This window comes from Nicotiana tabacum, chromosome 3 (genome assembly GCF_000715075.1).
Source record: "Nicotiana tabacum cultivar K326 chromosome 3, ASM71507v2, whole genome shotgun sequence".
Taxonomy (NCBI): Eukaryota; Viridiplantae; Streptophyta; class Magnoliopsida; order Solanales; family Solanaceae; genus Nicotiana; species Nicotiana tabacum.
Genome location: NC_134082.1, coordinates 175,567,897 through 175,588,319, shown reverse-complemented (window position 1 = coordinate 175,588,319; position 20,423 = coordinate 175,567,897). Strand labels below are relative to the sequence as shown.

The window sequence follows — 20,423 nt, the reverse complement described above, 5'->3', positions numbered from 1 at the left end:
CAATGAAAAGTGTTGCTTGTTACTATGTTGTTTTTGGGCTTTAGTAGGTCATAGTTGTCCATTACAAAAAAATACCAAGGCGGAAAAAGGGATATATTTGTACTGTAGCATTGTGTGAAAATTATTCTTCTTGATGGAAAAGGGATATAATTGTGTTGTAGTGTTTTTCGTTTGGTATAACATAGGCGAGTTGTGATGTTAAGAATTGGCCTTAAGAATAGTATCTGATGATATTGTTTAATACTAAAGATCGTGAAAGTGTTCACGTGATGATTTAAGCAAGTTTTGATGAAGTAGAAGCGGTAATATTTGAGGACAAATCGACTCCCGCTTATAAGTGAAGAAAGTTCTTTCTTTATTTTTCACTGTCACTTGCTCATTATGTGCAAAATAAATAAATAAATCTATTGGTGCAAATCTTTCTGCCATAGGTATTAGCTGTAGATATTACATTAGTATTCCCGTTCACATGCCTTCTTATCTATAATAAACGTGTAAACCATGTATTCAGTCCAGGCCACATACTTTTATGCCAAATTGTCAATAATAAACATCTAGTGAACTGTCTCACTGTAGACAGAGATGCGACCTCTAATTTTTTGGTCCATCCATATCAAATGTTTAATTTTATATTATTTTCTTACTAAGGAGCGGTGTGTTCATAATTTTAATTTTTTTTTCTTTTAAAAAAAATAATTTATTTAAATATTTTCCTAGTACTTATAGAACTTTGAGCACCTAGATATTTTTCTTAAAACGATCATTGAATTTAAATTAATCAGGAGATAGAATTTTGGAAAACAAAGAGCACAACCATTCTTGGCATATTTATTAGTAGTAAATTTTGATATAGACAAATAAAAATAGGGGCTCTTGTTCATCCATGTTTTCTACGCTTATATGTATCATAAATTTTTACGTCAAGGAAAGGGAGAGAAAATAGACGAGAGAGAAAGACCAAGAAGCCCGCAGCTATGGTATTGATAGACTTTGATACACATTAAAATATGCAGTGTGTCACGTTGCTTCTTTGATGACACTGCCAATAAAGTTTATTTCATGATATTAATCAGAGGCATAATGGTCTTACGACATTCCGAAAGATTTTATGACGTGCTTCCCATGCATTGCATTCATTTATACATGTACATTGACCCATGACCAGATGTCGTTATATACGCGTATATATATATATATATAATATACCACTTTCTGGGAGAAACTTCTTCCAAAATCAGCTCAACATAGTGTCACGTACCGAGCCTAGGTGCGAGACCGGCACCTAGTGCCTCACCTATCCTTGCATATCATTTGTGACTAAGAGACTCTAGATATGTAATGTCATATTTTGGTCATGGGCCACATTGCAAGATAATGTGTGATGCAAATTATAAAATTGAATAGAGACTAACGCTGACTAAACGTCAACATAAAGCTGGGCCGGCAAGGCCGTCATAATTACTACAACTGACAAGCCAATAAAATATACGTACAGGGCCTACAAGCCCAATATACTGCACTAACTGACAAGATATATCTACAAGCCTCTACTGATAGATCACTGCGGGAAATTAGGCCTATTGCAATGATTTTTCTGCAACGGTTGTATAAACCGTTGCAATAGATAGCCTATGGTAACGATTGTAACCGTTGCCTAAGGGTCTAAGTGCTTTTGAGACACTTTAGATATAGAACCGTTCCCTTTTTCTAGGAACCGTTGTCGTAGCATCAATGTTTGCAACGATTTTGTAACCGTGCAATAGACGTATCTTTGGCGACGGATTTTAGGCTAAAAATATCTATTGGGTCGGTGTATTGCTCCCTCCTCTTTTTCCCCCCATTTCACTAAGCTTGTCCAACACTATTATTTTATTTTTTATCTTTTATCTTTTAATTATAACATCTGTAAAACTCCTAAAACCCCAAATAACTTCAACTCACTCAAAGACCTAAGGAACAAAGTCTGTTCTGAAAAACTCTAGAATTCTCTTGAGATCTATGGAAGAATCATTCCAAAGCCATGATCAGTAGTTGTAGCCGTAAATTATCACCACAATCTGTGCCAAATAGCTTTGGCAACCTGTATGTATATAGCATCTCGCTGCCGGTAGCTTTACATCGTCGCCGGTACGTAACTGTAAAATTCTATTCGGTGACGCCGGTAAGTGTATTTTCTTGGATAAATGTTTTAGCAATCTTAGATTTCGTGTATTCCACCTACTGCTTGTTGCAGGTTAAAGCTCTGTTTTAAAAGGCGGAATTAGGGGTCGCCCCAGAGCGGAACACTCGTAAAACGCCCCTGGGCTTATGTGTGGGGTTTAGTTCCGTGAGACTTACGCTTCGGCCATCGGGGCTTACGCTCCGGACATGCGCAACACCCAGCGTACTGGACTCGCCTAATAGAACTTTATGCAATTGTATGTAGCTAACCTTGTATATCCTCAAATTTTCTTAATAAATCCTTAAGTATTCGAAATTACTTTTTTTTATTATCATAAATCATTAAATTGAGAGTATTTTATGTCACAATTAAAATAAAAATTATTGTACATTATCCACTAAGACTGCTATGATAGTTAGTTTTAAATAAATCTTTCATTTTAAAAAGTATTATTTATTAACTTTTGTTATGTCTTTAATATATAATAGTCCATAATTTTTTTATAATTATTTTTCTAAATATTTTTTTTCACGTTTACGAGATACAATAATTATTAATTTAATAGCTCAGTATTAGCTAGTAATAATTAGTTATCATAGTATTGTATGGTGAATTATGTGTCACTCTATTAACTTGTTGAAACTTAAAAAATAAATGATGCTAGAGAATCGTATTGAAATTGTGAATTATGTTTTTATATTAATTCTCTTTCAAATAGAAAGCATAATAAATAAAAGAACTATTTTAAGAAAAATATCAAATTATAATATCGAAATTCTTTCAAGATTCATTACTCCTTAAGAGATACATATAAGATTTTGTATCGATTACATTACTTTTGATGTTTGATTGTAATGACGTTGCAACTAATTTGCATATTATGATATATGTCATACTTTTCGTATTATTCATAGTTGAATTATACTTTATAAATATTTTAAATAGATTATTTGTTATAATTTTGTGATTTTAATGTAATTTTAATAATTATTTTTTATTTTATACTATTTTAAAATTCTTGAAACTAGTAAAAATTAAAGATCCGTGGGACTTACGCCCCATGTCTCAGGGCTTACGCCTCGCCTCGTCAGAAGTAAAACGCCTCGCCTCACGCCCCCGCCTTTTAAAACATTGGGTTAAAGGTGCAAAAATCTGAAATCCCTAATTTAAAATGTGTGGTAATGTATTTAAGATTTGGGGGTTTCTTCTTGAATTAATCATTCCTTTCTTGTTCCACTTATTAATTTCTTGTTGAGTTCATCATTTTTATTTCTATTGAAGCTTTGAATCTAAATTAGGGACATGTTAGGCTTTTTCATATTAAAATTCTTCCATTTTTGCTCTTTATTCTTAAAATTGGGGATCTGTTAGGGTTCTTTTTCTTCTTTATTGCATCTTTAAAATTGATTGACTGTCCATTTTTGAAGGCTCTGTTTAACCAAAAATCTGAGTCATTGGTCAAAACTAAAAGAGAAATTCGGGTTACTGATAATCAGGAGACAAAAAAAAAATACTTTTGAGAACAATGGTAGAAGGTAAATAGATAAGTATTTCAGTGTATTCTCAATAGTATTTCGTGTCCTTACAAATGATGATACTTCTTCCTTTTATAGATCATTCTAGGTAAAGGAATAAAGCCTCAGCTTTAATGATATAATCATGAGCAATAAATGACATTAAATAGGCCGTTATACAATCATTCTTATTAAATACCAACTTTATAACGTATCAGACATTTAATAATGAATTTGGACTCCTTTCTGTCATCTGATCCTTGCTTTCAATGCCTTCTAATCCGTTGGCTGTAAATAATTTAAATTGGTACGAGACTCGTATCTATACATCGTCTCGTGCCTATTTAAATTCTTCTTCCCGTGGCTGTTTTCACCGTGCCTCTTAGTCAATTGCTGTTCTTTGACCATTCAACTAATCCACGTGTCATGCCACATCATTTTTAATATAAATTCAGTTTTTTCCCAATACAGATAGTCCCCCCACTTTCCATTTTTTTATCAATTAAATAATTGGGAAGTGGATCTTCATAAAAAAAGAACTTTTGCCACAATTAATGCTCATGACAGTACTAACGTCTCAGCAGTCTTTTCCATTTAATGTTCTGTCCATGTGTCATTTTATAATTGATTCTGCTATTCATACCCTTCTTCGAGACTTCTTCAATCTCACTATTTACGAAGTGATAGCTGCCTTTATTATAGGCTTTTCATCATTATACTTTAAAAGTTGACGGTTCCCATTTTACACATACTTTGTCTTCCTTTGTCTTCTTCACAAATTTTCAGCACATACTTTCTTCTTAACAATGTCTTCTTCAAACCCTAACCGTAAAAAAGTTCCAATTCTAGATCAGTTCCCCAACGCCCCTGTTAGACACAGAAGAGGCGGAGGAAGTAGGCCTCGAACAGGGTTAGAATCTACGCGAGGCGGTTCATCTGGTTCTTCTTCAAGGAGTTTTATCCCAAAAGCCCCTTCTTCTAAAAGTAGGGAAATTCTTGATACTTCTCAAGAACCCTCAGTTGATGATATAGTTCCCGGCGATTTGTCTTTTGAAAGTGACAAAACGTCTCTTCAGAAACAAATTAAAAATTTAGAAAGAGCCGATACTTACCCAACATTAGTAACCGAGCTTACAATCCCCACCATAAGAAAAGATTGTAATTGGAAGGATAGTCTTCGAATGTCAATTCCTTCCCCAAATCAAAGAATTTCCTCTTTTAGAAATGGGTATTCTTCTGTTTACACTTACCCCTTCACTTTAGGTTTTAATCCTCCGATTGACCCAGTTATTCTCGATTTTTGTCGTTTCTTTACCATTTGTTTGGCCCAAATTGGTCCATTGGTGTGGAGAACAGTGGCTTGTTTGAGATATTTATCATCCAAGGCCAATGTCAATTTCACCTTTTCTCATCTCATTCATCTATACCATCCCAACTTAATACGCCATGGGGTTTTCACCTTAACTACAAGGAGCAAAAAAGTTTTGGTAAACCCTGAGGATGACAGAGATCGTAGATGGTATATCCGTTACGTTGCTGTCCGTACAGTGGATTTGATTGGCGAAACAAATATTCCCTTTCCTGAGAAGTGGAATTTTGAACGTAAGTTTCCTCTTGTTTACCGTACCTACTTTTGAGAATTTCAAAAGAATGTTGTTTTTAACCTCGTCCCTTCTTGGTTTTTTGTAGCAACCATGGGAGATGTGGAACCTATTCCCAACTTTCGTGGTTGGGTAGACTCACTTTTGAAGATTGCTACTAGGGAGCAGAGAACTTGGAAATCAATTTCTTCTTTACATGGCTGGAAAGTCAAAACACATGGTATCCACCCTTTTAAAATTTTTGTTTTACATGTTAAGCACTTTTTCCTCAACTTTAACCATGTATATCCATTCTTTAATCAGGATTTGGCATTAGAGGAATGACAACTGAAGTAGCTATGGCCATTCGCATGTCTGCGAATGCTGCTCTAGATTTAGATAAGGCTCGAGCCTTGCTACCTAAAAGAAAAGCTACAAAGGAAAGTTCTGAAGAAGAAGAGGAGGGTACCTCCCTAATTACCAGGCCAAGGTCCAGGAGACGAATAATCATTGATAATGAAATTGAAAACACTCCTGCTCGTACCTCCGCCACCGAGCCTGTTTTGATTCAATCTGATGAGGATGCCGAACCAAGAGATAACAATGAGTCAATTCAACACCTTTTTGACAGTGGTTTCGGGAGTGGCGAGCTCGGACCTGTTTTTGATGAAGCTCCTCTTTCCTCATTTGTTCCTATTTCCTCCATTCCTCTGCCTGCCGTAAGTGTTTCTTTACCAGCTTTAACAACTTCCGTTTGTTTGCCAATTTCTACTGCTCCTATATCTGTTCCCTTGGCTGCTTCAACCGCACCTGCTTCTGCTCCGGTGTTGGTTTCTACATCTTTTCCCTCCATTCCTTCTATTCCCTCCGCTGCTCTTCTTCCCTCTGTTCATCATACAGAGACAGGTTCTAGCAGCGGAAATATGACAATGAGAAGTGTTACTTTGGAGGTTCTTGCCAATCATAGCCTCCTGAGGAAGACCAACAGAGCCGATGTTTGGCTCGAACCTCTCATTGGAGATATCGAGAAGAAGAAGAAGATGGAGAGCCATAGCTGCTTAACTTTGATGAACGACGTAGTTCATTCTACTTTGAAGGTATTTCTACCAACAAGTTTTTTTTTTAAAATTATCTTCAATTTCTCATTTCCATGACTTACCTCTGTAGGTTAACCTTATTAGCACAGAATTAATGAGAAGAATTTCCTTACTGGAAAGAAAAGCTCGTGAGTCTGAGAAGTCTGTCCACGAGGCTGAGGAAATTGCTAGGGGAGCCCAACTTGAAGCAACCAACTGGAAGGAGCAGTTTGAAAATGCTCAAGGGACTATAGAAGAGTTGCAAGAAAATAAAAACCTCCTAGAGCAGCAAAACCGTGGTTTAACTTCTGAACTGGCAACAGTCAAAGCCTCTTCAAGCCAATTGAAAAGAGACAAAGAGCTTTTGGAATGCTCTTTATCAGAACAATTATCCAGAGCTAGTGAAGAAGTTAGAGAGCTGAAGGCACTTTTGGCTAAAAAGGAAGAATATGCAGGAGAGTTAGTGCAAAGCTTGACTCAAGCTCAGGCTGACTTACAGACTTCTTCTGTCGAGATTCAAGCCTTGAAGAGTTCTCATGCTTCTCTTGAAGCTTCCCTTGATTCCCATTTAGCTGAAAATCAAATTTTAAAAAACGATCTTGCTATGTGGGAAAAGGAATATGGACTTCTAGAGGAAAATTTTAACATAGAAGTGAGTTGGGCTTTTCTGAATTCTCGTCGTGATGCTTTGACGGAAGCTGCTCAAGAGGGTTTTGACTTGCAGTCTGAACTGGCTAAAGTCATAGATACCATCGAGAAAAGCCAACAGTCTACTGATACTCCTTCTCCTGCCCTTGAAGTTCCTGAAAATGTTGCTATTCCAGCTTCAGAGGGTGAAACTTCTACAACCCAGTCTATGGAAGTTGAAGCTTCCGTGACAATCCCCTCAACTGAATGATGGTTTGATCCCTTAGTTTTTTTTTAAAGGATTTTTTGGTGAAAGTCCCCAGTTATCATAATGGGGCAATTGTATAAACTTTTATTGACTAAGTTTCTACTTAGTCTTTTTAATTATATCAAGAAGTTTTATTAGTACTTCAATGTGTTCTACTCTTGCCTTTTCTTTACTTATTTAGGACTTATAGAATAGTTTAGCATTTTTATCCTTTGAAAATTCTTTATGATTCTTCCCATGACTTATTGACATGAGGCTTATAAAAGAAGGCCCTTTTATTTTATCGACACTTAATGAAGAAGACGTCTCAACTTCATAATGGTGTTAAAATAAGATGAAAGTAATAGGAAAACACACGTTTTGTATGAAACAACTTTGGTAAGTTTTCATTCATAAACTTTTAACAAGTGTTTGACTGTTACATGTATTACAATACATCTACAACTTTTCTCGTAACTGTTTTTCTTGTAACAGATTTGTAAATAACATAAACTAAACAAGGTTTTTTTTATAACTTGTTTCAATACATAGTCATGACCCTATCTTTATATGTTAAAAAGGGTTTGAGAGGTGACTTTGTTTATGAGTTTGAGAGATGACTCTGTTGTTCTCATGAATGCTGAAGACTTCGTAACTTCTTCTCAACACTTGCTTCTTTGTGGCCGATTTTTATTCGATACTCGTATCTGTTTCTTTGCACCTATCTGTGTATAATATGTAGTCCCCCAAGTGTTTGAGCAGTGAAGTATGAAGCCTCGAGCACTTGTTTATTTCTTTTACTTTGGCCCTTTTCCTGAAACAGAAAGATATACGAGACTCGACGGTGTGATTATAGATGAAGACTGCCTAACTCGTGTGTATTTCCATCAGATTAATTGTAACCCTGGGCTAGGAATTTAAGCATACTCCATTTTGCCTTGCAGGTTGTGACTCATCATTTGGCACGAGTTAGGATATTTAGCCTAGCATCTAAAATCGTTAGTAAAATATTAATAAACCAAGAGAAGAATTTTTACATGATGATACCTGACCGTAGGTACTTTCTTAAAAGTAATATCTTTTTAAGTGGACAACATTCCAATGTGAGGGTAAAACTTTACCATCCATTGTTTCCAACTGGTATGCTCCTTTTCCCGCAATGCCACGAACTTTGTATGGTCCTTCCCATGTTGGACTTAGCTTTCCTGAGTTAACAGCTTTTGTAGATTGGAAAACCTTTTTAAGCACTAAGTCCCCAATTTTGAAAAATCTGAGGCGTGTTTTCCTGTTGTAATATCGTTCTATTACTTGCTTTTGTGCTGCCATCCTTATCAAAGCAGCTTCTCTTCTTCCTTCAAGTAAATCTAGGCTAACCCGCATCTCTTCATTATTAGATTCCTCTGTTTCCTGATCGTACCGTGTGCTTGGCTCACCTATTTCAACTGGTATTAAGGCTTCCGTACCATAAACCATCGAAAATGGTGTTTCTCCAGTACCTGTTTTGGTCGTTGTACGATAAGCCCATAGTACTCCGGGTAACACCTCAGGCCAATTACCTTTTGAATCTTGTAACCTCTTTTTCAAGTTATTGATAATAACTTTGTTAGTTGATTCCGCTTGTCCATTCCCCACTGGATGGTATGGCGTAGATGTTATTCTTTTGATCTGCCAACTTTGAAAAAATTCTGTAACTTGTGCTCCAATGAATTGTGGTCCATTGTCACATACGATCTCCTTTGGTACTCCAAAGCGGCATATTATATTGCGCCATATGAAGTCTTTAACTTCTTTTTCTCGTACCTGTTTAAATGCCCCTGCTTCTACCCATTTAGTGAAATAATCTGTAAGTACGAGTAGAAATTTTACCTGACCTTTTGCTTGTGGAAGTGGACCTACGATATCCATTCCCCATTTCATAAAGGGCCAAGGGGCTAAAACAGTATGTAGTAACTCAGCTGGTCTGTGCATATTATTGCCGTACCTTTGACATTTATCACATTTGGACACGAAACTGGTTGCCTCTTCTTCCATCTTAGGCCAATAATATCCTGTGCGAATTAACGTTCTTACTAGTGACCGTCCTCCTGCGTGATTCCCACAATGTCCTTCATGTACTTCTCTCATGACATATTCGGTTTGAGAAGGGCCGAGACACCTTGCTAGTGGTCCGCCGAACATCTTTCGATAAAGATTACCTTGATATAAACAATATCGTGCAGCTCTTTTGCAAAGCGCGTAAGCCTTTCCTTTGTCATTAGGCACAGTTCCGTGCTGTAAAAAGGCAACAATTTCATTTCTCCAATCCCATGTTAGATGATTAAAATTTACCTCGTTTTTGTCAGGTTCAAGAACGAAATGAAATAGATGTATGATTGAAGCATCTGTATTGTTTGCCACGTCTGCTGCGGATGCAAGGTTTGCTAAAGCATATGCCTCTACATTCTCATCTCTTGGGACTTGCACTACTTTCCAAGTTTGGAATTGCTTTATTAACTCCCGTACCTTTGCGAGGTATTCTTGCATTCGTGACTCTCTGGCTGTGTAAGTCCCCAGCATCTGATTAACCACGAGTTGAGAATCACTCTTGATTATAATCTGTGTTATGCCGAGTTCTCGTGCCAATTCTAAACCTGCAATTACAGCTTCATATTCTGCTTCATTGTTAGTTATAGAATGACATTTTATAGCCTATCTAATGGTTTCACCCGCAGGTGGTACGAGGACTATTCCTAAGCCTGTCCCTTTTACATTAGATGAACCGTCAGTGTATAAAACCCAAGTCCCCGGGTTCGCACCATTAAAAACTAATAATTCTTTTTCTGCTTCTAAATGCATCCCCTGGCTAAAATCAGCCACGAAATCAGCTAGTACTTGAGACTTTATAGCGGTCCTGGGTTGATAAACAACTTCATATTCACTTAGTTCTATAGCCCATTTTGCTAATCTTCCTGAAAGTTCATGTTTATACAAAATATTTCGAAGCGGAAAAGCAGTAACTACATTAATGGGATGACATTGAAAATAAGGTCTTAACTTTCTAGATGCCATGACCAAAGCTAATGCTTATTTTTCTAGCTGTGGATATCGTGTCTCAGCTTCCAATAAGGACTTACTTACGTAATAAATAGGAGATTGTTTACCTTGGTCCTCGCGGACTAAAACAGCACTTACCGCGACTTCAGACACGGCCAGATAAATGAGAAGTTTTTCCCCTACCTTCGGTTTTGCCAACAACGGTGGTTTTGACAAATAAGTTTTCAAATTTCTTAGGGCTTGCTGACAATCTTCATTCCATTCAAAATGATCTTGCTTTTTAAGTGCAGAGAAAAACTTAAAACACCTTTCTGAGGATTTGGAAATAAATCTCCCCAAAGCTGCAATTCTTCCCGTTAATCGTTGTACTTCCTTTTTATTAGTAAGGATATCCGGGATTTCTTCTATTGCTTTGATCTGAGAAGGATTCACTTCAATACCACGGTTAGAAACAAGAAAACCCAAAAACTTACCTGATGCAACTCCAAATGCACATTTTTCTGGGTTGAGTTTCATATTAAATTTTCGCAAAATTTCAAAAGTAATAGATAGATGAGAAATATGATCATGAGATTGCTGGGTTTTGACGAACATATCGTCTATATATACCTCCATTGTTTTCCCTAAATGTTCTTGGAACATTTTGGTGACCAACCTTTGATAGGTTGCCCCAGCATTTTTGAGACCAAATGGCATTACTTTGTAACAATAAGTCCCCCTGTCTGTGATGAAAGAAGTTTTTTCTTCATCACCAGGATCCATTTTGATTTGATTATATCCTGAGTACGCATCTAAAAAACTTAAAAGTTCATGACCTGCGGTCGCATCAATTAGTTGATCTATATGTGGTAAGGGAAAAGAATCTTTTGGACATGCTTTATTTAAATCAGTATAATCTACACAAACACGCCACTTACCATTTTTCTTGGGTACAACCACCGTATTAGCTAACCAAGTTGGATATTTTACCTCACGGATTGATCCGATTTTTAATAATTTTTGGACTTCGTCCTGAATCACCTGGTTCTTGAAAGCACCTTGTTTCCGTTTCTTTTGCTTTATTGGTATGAAAGAAGGGTCCTCGTTGAGTTTGTGAGTCATCACATTTGGAGGTATCCCTGTCATATCAGCGTGGGACCAAGCAAAACAATCTAAGTTAGCTTTTAAAAATTCGATTATCATACCTCGCATGTTCGTGTTTAAATTAGCTCCAATATAAACCTTCCGTTCAGGTTGTTGATCAAATAACATCACTGCATCAAGATCTTCAATCGTCGTTTTGATGTTTTCATTCTCTTCAGGTTCTTGAATTGTGTCAAGCCTTGAATCCAAATCTGTTTTCTCTTGTTCAGTTGAAGTTTGATCTTTTTTACTTTCAACTGTTTCCTGTAATTGCTATTTTGCTTTATTTACGGCGCTCGTACTTGTTACAGCGTTGACATTTCTGGCCATCTGCTGATCCCCACGAATTTGACAAATTCCCCATGGTGATGGAAATTTGATAACCTGATGCAAGGTTGATGGGACAACATCCATATCGTGTATCCATGACCTTCCCATGATCATATTGTAGGCCATTTCCATATCAACTACCTGAAATTTAGTTTCTTTCACAACACCCATAGCAAAAGTTGTTAGTATTACCTCACCTTTTGTTACTACGCTTGAATTGTCGAAGCCTGACAAGGTGTGCGCCTTGGGTAACATTTTGTCTTCAGCTTGCATTTCCCGCAGTACCCTTAGTAATATAATATTTACAGAACTTCCTGGATCAATCAAAACTCGCTTTACATTAGTATCATATACAAGTAAAGATATTACCAGTGCATCATTATGTGGAGTTGTCACTCCTTCGTTATCTGCGTCATCGAACGAAATGCTTTCATTGTCAAGGACCTGCCGCACCCGTTTCCCGTGTGTAATCGTTACCTTAGAAACCTTGTTGGAAGCTGTGTAAGTTATGCCATGAATATCTTCTCCCCCGCTTATGACATTCACTGTCCTCTTGGGTGAAGGAGGTTGTGGTGGTTCTTGTCTGTTTTTCATATAAGCTTTTTTTCCTTTCTCACTAAATAACTCAGTGAGGTATCCTTGCTTCAATAAATGATCTACTTCACTTTGCAGGAATCTGCATTCTAAAGTTTTATGCCCGTGATCGTTGTGAAATTCACACCAATGATCCGGATTGCGTCTACTTGGATTTGACCGCATTTCTTTCGGCCACCGTACCTTATCTCCCATACTTCTTAAAACAGCTACGAGCTTGGAGGTAGACACGTTAAAATTATATCCACCGAATCGTGCCTTTAAATTTCTGTCATCATCACGTGATTCCTGTCTATTCCGATCATTCCTGAACTTTGAAGAAGAGCCAGAATCCCGGTTCCTTGACTTTTGATCGTATTGCTGGTTATCTTGCTTCGACCGTGGGTCCTTTCCTGCGGGTCCCATATATGGATCGTACCTATTTTTACTTGATCTTTTTTCGGAATCTGACCTTCGGGTACCGCCCCTTTCTTCATGATGGAGCTTAGGTATGGTATCTTCTTCGATTCGCAACTTCGTGCTATACCTGTTGTAAACATCATTCCATGTAGTTGCAGGAAATTCTCTAAGACTTTCTTTGAGTCGTCTCGTGGCTTCAGAACTTTTGTCATTTAAATTACTTGCAAAAGCTATAGCAGCCCAATTGTCAGGCACACGAGGTAGAGTCATTCTTTCACGTAAGAATCTATCAACGAAGTTTCTAAGCAACTCCGAATCCCCTTGTTTGATTTTGAAAATATCTTCCATCCTTTTCTCAACTTTTTGTGCTCCCGAATGTGCTTTAATAAAAGAATCTGCAAGCTCAGCAAAAGAAATAATAATATTTTCAGATAAAAGAGAATACCAGGTTAATGCACCCTTGTTGAGTGTTTCTCCAAATTTCTTGACCAATACTGATTCAATTTCTTGTTTGGTCAAGTCGTTGCCTTTCACGCCGGTTGTAAATGCAGTCACATGGTCACGTGGGTCTGTAGTACCATCATATTTCGGGATGTCAGGCATTTTGAATTTTTTCGGAATTGGAAGGGGAGCAGCACTAGGCTTCCATGGTTGTTGTGAGTATTTGTTCATGTCTACTCCTTTTATTACAGGTGGAACTCCAGGGATTTGCTCTATTCGCTCATTTTGTTCCTTCAGCTGTTTCTGCAAGGTTAATACTAAATTTTGCAAATATGAATTATTTAAATTACCTGGTCCCCCTTCTTGTGGTTCACTGGGGGTTGCTCCGTTTCCAGAATTATCAAGACCAGAACGAGGGTTCTCCAATGTATTATTATTAGGAGTCGGTGTAGGTGGCGCACCAGGCAATCGACTAACAAGTGCCTAAAGAGCTTTGCCGACTTGTGCATCGATTAGCTTTTGCAAAGCTTCAGTTGTAACTCTTTCAAAATGTTCAGATTGTTCTTGTTGATCAGCACGGGATTCAGTAACAGGAGTGCCTTCACGAGATTGACGTGGTGAATTTAAAGGAGAGGGAACCATGGTATCTTGATTTTGATGTATTTGATTCTCATGGTTTCCCAATGTGTTGTTACTGTTGTTGTCGGCGTTATTGTTTGACATGGTGACGATAATAGATAAGATATAGCTTAAAAAGGAAAGATTATCAGATTCCCGGTAACGGAACCAATTTGTTTAACCAAAAATCTGAGTCCTTGGTCAAAGCTAAAAGAGAAATTCGGGTTACTGATAATCAGGAGACAAAAAATAAAATACTTTTGAGAACAATGGTAGAAGGTAAATAGATAAGTATTTCAGTGTATTCTCAATAGTATTTCGTGTCCTTACAAATGATGATACTTCTTCCTTTTATAGATCATTCTAGGTAAAGGAATAAAGCCTCAGCTTTAATGATATAATCATGAGCAATAAATGACATTAAATAGGCCGTTATACAATCATTCCTATTAAATACCAACTTTATAACGTATCAGACATTTAATAATGAATTTGGACTCCTTTCTGTCATCTGATCCTTGCTTTCAATGCCTTCTAATCCGTTGGCTGTAAATAATTTAAATTGGTACGAGACTCGTATCTATACATCGTCTCGTGCCTATTTAAATTCTTCTTCCCGTGGCTGTTTTCACCGTGCCTCTTAGTCAATTGTTGTTCTTTGACCATTCAACTAATCCACGTGTCATGCCACATCATTTTTAATATAAATTCAGTTTTTTCCCAATACAACACTATCTAGAAGTCCTAATACACAGAGCTGATCAACTCTTTCTTATGAATCATCTTAGAAAGCCAGTAAAATCATCTACAGAAGCACAAAAAAATCTAAGACCAAAGTGTTGGTGTATTTTATCATTGGTCGTCTTTGGATTACTGTTAAGAATGAGTTTCATATGCTTATTTTGTATTTTGCTTGGTTTAGGAGGTAGACTTGTACAGAAAAACCAATTGCATGACTCTGACATGAATCTTTCCTATTAACTTTTAGCTAACTATGGCTCCAAACTCTTACCTGGTAATAGATGAAGTTGGTCTTGTGGGTTTGGAAGCAGCATTGTGTTTTCCTTTTTTCTCATTTTTTAGTTGACTTAATTCTAGTAGAATATTCTGCTTTAATAATTAATGCCCTGTAACCTCATTTTACAATTTTAAGAGACAAGTAATTCAGTATCAAATTGATTCATCAAAAGTTATAAAGATTGTCATGTTACTTTAGCATTTTGCATGACATGTTGTATATTTTTTATGGTTATATTTGCTTGTTAGTTCAATTGTAAAATCGTTTTCTTCCAACAACGTCATGTGACATGTCCAGCTTAGAGCTAACGGGATAATTATGATAACATGGAAAGTAGGAACAGTTATACAATTTTGAGCAATTTTGTACCACTGGCAGTTGAAATTGATTTGTCATGATGCTTTTGATTTTATGGCTAACACACATGTCATAGTTGTTTTAATTGAATATTTCACACTTGGTTTTAATGTGCATAACTTTAGAGATTTTTCTATGGTTTTTAATTTGAAAATATTGTAGCTATTTTTTTGTTTTGGCTTGGCATAAAATCTTCAATTTGGTTATTTGTTAGTACTATAATATACAACCACAAGATGGAGGAATATCCCAAGATTGACCAACTCAAGAAAGTGAAGATGGCAATCAATCAGTCATGGAATTCAAGCATGGTGGACGCGTGTGATTGTATAGGCGGGGGTTACGAAAACAGTTTTGAAAGGAAAAGTTGGAGGTTCTGGGCCTCTATAAATGTTACTGAGGAGAAGATGAATAAAAAAATGGAGAAAATTAAAGACATGATGCATCAAAGAATTCAATAAAATTTACAAGTAAAACTAGAGAAACAAAAGGGGAATTTGTGACAAGAAATTACGAACGTGGTTGAAATGCTAGCTATATTTGTTGCTCGTTCATTGAGAGAAGATCGATAGCTCTGCACCACAAACTGCTATTCAACAAATATATCATTCTTCATCTATCTATTACTAGTAACAAACAAGGTCAGTATTTATTTTAGATGCTACACCAACTCTATTCTTCCTTCTCTTCCTCTTATAACTTTCTATCTACTATAAACACCCATATACGTACATACTTAATATCTCTTTCGTAAGGAGGATTACTGGAGAAAGCTATATTTGTACAGAAACACCAGAACTTTAATCTAAGATACAAAAAAAAAAAGGGAGGGTGGGGGGAAGGAGATTAAAAGGGGAAAAAAACACATGATGTAGAAAGTTAAAATTCCCAGTACTTGTAATAATAACTATGGTAATTATTTGACTCTACACAGCAAGTTACTATATTTGATTTCTTTGCTAAATTAAGATATTTTCATTCTTACATTTGATTGGTCTATTCTCATGTACAATTCATGTGAAGCAATTACTACTCATCTATTCCTAGATAACTGCCAAGTTTCAAATTTTTCCTTCTCTGTTAATGATTTTGATTAGATCAGAAGTTGAAAGAAATTATGTGAAATAAAGTACTTATTATAAGTACCTCTAAGTACAGATCTTTGTTTCTAAACTCGTCTGATTCCCGTATGTTACTGTGATGATTTCTGAAATTAATTCAATTCAAAGAATCTTTTGTTTCTTTTGAACGAAAAGGTAGTAAAGGATTGGGATATTAGCGACTGGACAAGGTGCAACAACAACAACAACGACGACCCAGTATAATCCCACAAGTGGGGTCTGGGGAGGGTAATATGTATGCAGACCTTACCCCTACCCCGAAGGGTAGAGAGGCTGTTTCCAGGAGACCCTCGGCTCAAAAAAAGCAACAGGAGACGATATATTAGTACCATAAAAATGCATAATAAAATAACAGCAATATAAGAGATATGAAATACAGAATACGAAATACGAAATAGATGACTGGACAAGGTGCAATGGGTTTAATTACCTAGCAACCCTCTATACTTGCATATACTTCTAGCAAAACCAATTCTTCTTCTGTAAGGAGAAAAAAAGAGAGAACATAATTTGGTTATGGAAAAGATTTCTTAAACTTGACATGGAAAATTTGTGTAGTTATTAAGTATATATGTACCTTCTTAGTGAAATTTGTGAAAGTTGATGTACCCAGTACTTGATGGCAGCCAAATCATTTATATACTTATGCTTTTATCACTAATCTATATGAAGTAACAAAAGTTGAGTATTGATGAGCTGATAAATCATGTAGCATTGCCAAAAAGATTAACATGACTTTAATGTTATCCCATACTCTTATTTGTCATCTTTTGTAGGTGAAGTAAATGATAAAGCTTCAGAAAAAAGCAGTGAAGACCTTGCTTAAGAAGATTTCAATTGTTGCTGAAGTTTTAGATATTTTAGGAATCTTTTATTTTCATTCATTTTGAAACTTATGCTAACTCTTGAATTCTATTTTGCTCTAATGGATATTATCAATTGGATAATTTGGATTATGCTTTTGTTTATGAATAGTTTTATTTTGTAATGTATATAAATTATGGTGTATTACATTTATTATGCATAATTATTTATTTACACGCGGGCTAGCATGTGTGAGCCGTTGCCATAGGTGCAGTGAGCCGTTGCCATAGGTGCAGTGAGCCGTTCCCATAGGTGTTATACTAGCTTTTAGTCTTGACAAAACCGTTGCAATAGTTATTCGAAACTGTTGCAATATCATAATCCTGGCGTTGCAATAGATTTAATAAACCTTTGCATAAAGATATTGCAACAGTTATAAACCGTTCCAATTGACTAAAATTTCCGTGGTAATAGAAGGAAAAAACCGTTACAATAGATAGTAATATAGCAACGGTTACCAAACCGTTGTAAGAATCGTTGCAGTAGATCTATTGCCATGTGACCTGGTGAAACGGTCCGCACCCGTTCCAGTAGCTCTATTGCAACGGTTTCCTTATCTATTGCAATGGTTTTTAGGCCGTTGCCATAGGACTAATTTCTAGTAGTGGATGTATTGTGATCGAAACAGGGCCTCGACCTACCCTTAACCTATCTACATAGATGCACAATATATACTCTAAACTGTTAGACCCGGCAACTCCGAAAGACGGGGAGCTTACCGATAAGGCTGAACTCGGGCATACACCTACTGAGAAGGTCTACTCGTCTATATGTCTGAACCTGCACGCATGAAATGCAGCGCCCCCAGAAAAGGACGTCAGTACAAAATAATGTACCGAGATGTAAGGCAATATAATGAAGCTGAAACTGAACTGATAATATAATAATTGAAAACAACTAGGAGTCAAAGAAAATCTGAAGATATGCTCATCTGCTGATATTGACTCAATTCTCTCAATATAGTAAGTAAAATAGTTGTCTGACCCTAGAAGACTCGGTATACATATATATCTACTCTGTCGTAATAGGCTCGCTCATAAGCGCTCGACCATACTAGGCTCTATATCTCGACCAACTAGACTCGCTCATAGGCGCTCGGCCATAGTAGGATTGGTATATAACTTACCATCTGATCAGAGGTTGCCAAATAGAGGCCTGCCCATCGATTATAGCTCGATGGTAATGAAAATACTTTTAATAGTGTATATATGTAAACTCTCTAGTCTTTTGACCTAAAGAAGAATTACTCAACTTAATATGCAGTCCCGATAAGAAGAATATGGTAACTTACAAAACTAGAAAAATATATGTAATTTGCGAGACTAGCAAAATATACGCAAATTTCGGGATACGAATCTTTCTTTACACCTCGTTATCAAACTTGTGTAATTACGATATCATTTTAAAATGAAGGAAAAGCTTAGCCTTAACATACCTGTTCCCGAAATTATTTGAACGAATCTACTTCTGCGAAATATGGACGAAACTCACACTTGGACAAGCTTGAATTTTCGGACAACTTACTCTGCCTTTAACATTTTTTGAATGAAATGTTGGTTAAGGAATGAATTTGTGTGACTTGTTCATGCACTTTCACGTTTTGGCCAATAGACAGAATGTAAAAATTGTTCTTAGTATCGAAATGAAATATAAAGCTCACAAAAAAGTCTTGATAAGACTTTGAAATTTAAACTTTTGACACATGTAAAGCTCAATCAATGACTTACCTTATACTAAAAGGGGGGGGGGGCTGCCACGTTCTCTTTAAGGGGGGTGATTTTGTTAATTTATCCACTTATTAGTTAACCGGATAATGTTTCGTTACACGATAATTAATCTATTACCCGCGTAATTTAAAAATTATTACAAATTACTTAAAATTCTGTTTTCAAAATACTTCATATATACTTTATATATTATACTACCGTGGTCATATGGTACCTTGCATGATATTAGTTTATAATTATCAGGTATTATTACTTGATCAGTATTTTATCCCAAATTGGCCATTTACAACGAAACTCGTTTTTTCTAATTCGTGCATCATTTATCCTTCATGACACTTATTTATCGCTTGTTATAAATAGGTAAAAACATTAACGTCAAGATGATCTTACCCCCGATTCTACGTCAATTAACTGGAGACGAAATTTTTAACGTACGAAAAACGCGAGATGTAACATCCTTTCCCCCTTAGAAACATTCGTCCTCGAATGTTCAATTCACTGTGATCCATATAACTTTGGCAGGGTCGCCTTTATAACAACACTACTACCAACTCTCTATGTAGAAGCTTATAATTATGACGTCTCAGTCGAATCCTTTTCTGGATGAGGAAATAAGTAGGGATATCTAGACTTCATGCTTTCCTCGACCTCCCAAGTCATATCTTCTACATTGTTGCTTCTCCAAAGTACTTTCATGGAGGCTACCTCCTTATTCCGCAGCTTGCGGATTTGTCGGTCTAGGATGACAATCGGAATTTCCTCGTATGATAAGTTCTCTATAATCTGTACGTTATTAGTGGGGACTACTCGGGTAGGATCGCCAATGCACTTTCGTAACATAGATACGTGAAAAACCAGATGGACAGACTTCAATTCCGAGGGCAATTCTAACTCATAAGCTACTTGGCCCACTCTCCGAATGATCCTATAATGCCCAATATACCGTGGGCTAAGATTGTCTTTCTTGCCAAACCCCATCATACCTTTCATAGGTGACACATTTAAGAATATCCAGTCATTAACCCCGAATTCTAAATCTCGTCGCCGCATGTCAGAATATGACTTCTGATGACTTTGAACTGTCAACAGTCACTCCCAGATAAGCTTTACTTTTTCTATGGCCTGCTGAACCAGGTCTGGCCCATCTAAACCAGGTTCTCCAACATCAAACCACCCTATGGGAGATTTGCACCTGCGCCCATACAAAGCCTCGTACGGAGCCATTTGGATATTAGAGTGATAACTGTTATTATATGCAAACTCGATAAGAGGTAGATGTTTATCCCAACTTATTTTAAAATTCAGCACACATGCTCGCAACATATCCTCGAGTTTCTGAATCATGTGCTCGACTTGTCCATTCGTTTGTGGATAAAAAGCCGTGCTGAGATTCACCTGAGTTCCTAGACCTCTCTGAAATTGACCTCCAAAAATGTGCTGCAAACTGGGCCCCATGTTCAGATATAATAGATATTGGTACTCCATGTAGTCACAGTATCTCTTTAATATATAATTTTGCATAATCTTCTGTGGTATATGTAGATCTGACCGGAAGAAAATGAGCTAATTTAGTGAGCCTATCGACTATCACCCA

At 36.6% G+C, this 20,423-nt stretch overlaps 1 protein-coding gene and 1 long non-coding RNA gene across 2 annotated transcripts; both read left to right on the top strand.

The window, feature by feature from the left end:
- The first annotated feature begins 1,617 nt into the window (after positions 1-1,617).
- LOC142179551 (uncharacterized) lies at positions 1,618-14,461 on the top strand. Its single transcript, XR_012708032.1, has 3 exons — positions 1,618-2,127; positions 13,376-13,434; positions 13,520-14,461. It is a non-coding gene; the product is annotated as an uncharacterized LOC142179551 (long non-coding RNA).
- On the top strand, positions 3,184-6,416 carry LOC142179550 (uncharacterized). The gene is made up of 3 exons (XM_075250244.1): positions 3,184-5,277; positions 5,365-5,496; positions 5,580-6,416. The coding sequence occupies exons 1-3, from the start codon at positions 4,482-4,484 to the stop codon at positions 6,407-6,409; spliced, it is 1,758 nt and encodes a 585-aa protein (XP_075106345.1). The 5' UTR covers positions 3,184-4,481; the 3' UTR covers positions 6,410-6,416.
- Positions 14,462-20,423: the final 5,962 nt, after the last annotated feature.

Excerpts from the sequence above, each read along its gene's own strand:
- LOC142179550 (XM_075250244.1), top strand. The coding sequence starts at position 4,482 with ATGTCTTCTTCAAACCCTAACCGTAAAAAAGTTCCAATTCTAGATCAG. Across the intron at positions 5,278-5,364 it reads TGAGAAGTGGAATTTTGAAC|CAACCATGGGAGATGTGGAA; the intron begins GTAAGTTTCCTC and ends GGTTTTTTGTAG. Across the intron at positions 5,497-5,579 it reads CTGGAAAGTCAAAACACATG|GATTTGGCATTAGAGGAATG; the intron begins GTATCCACCCTT and ends TTCTTTAATCAG.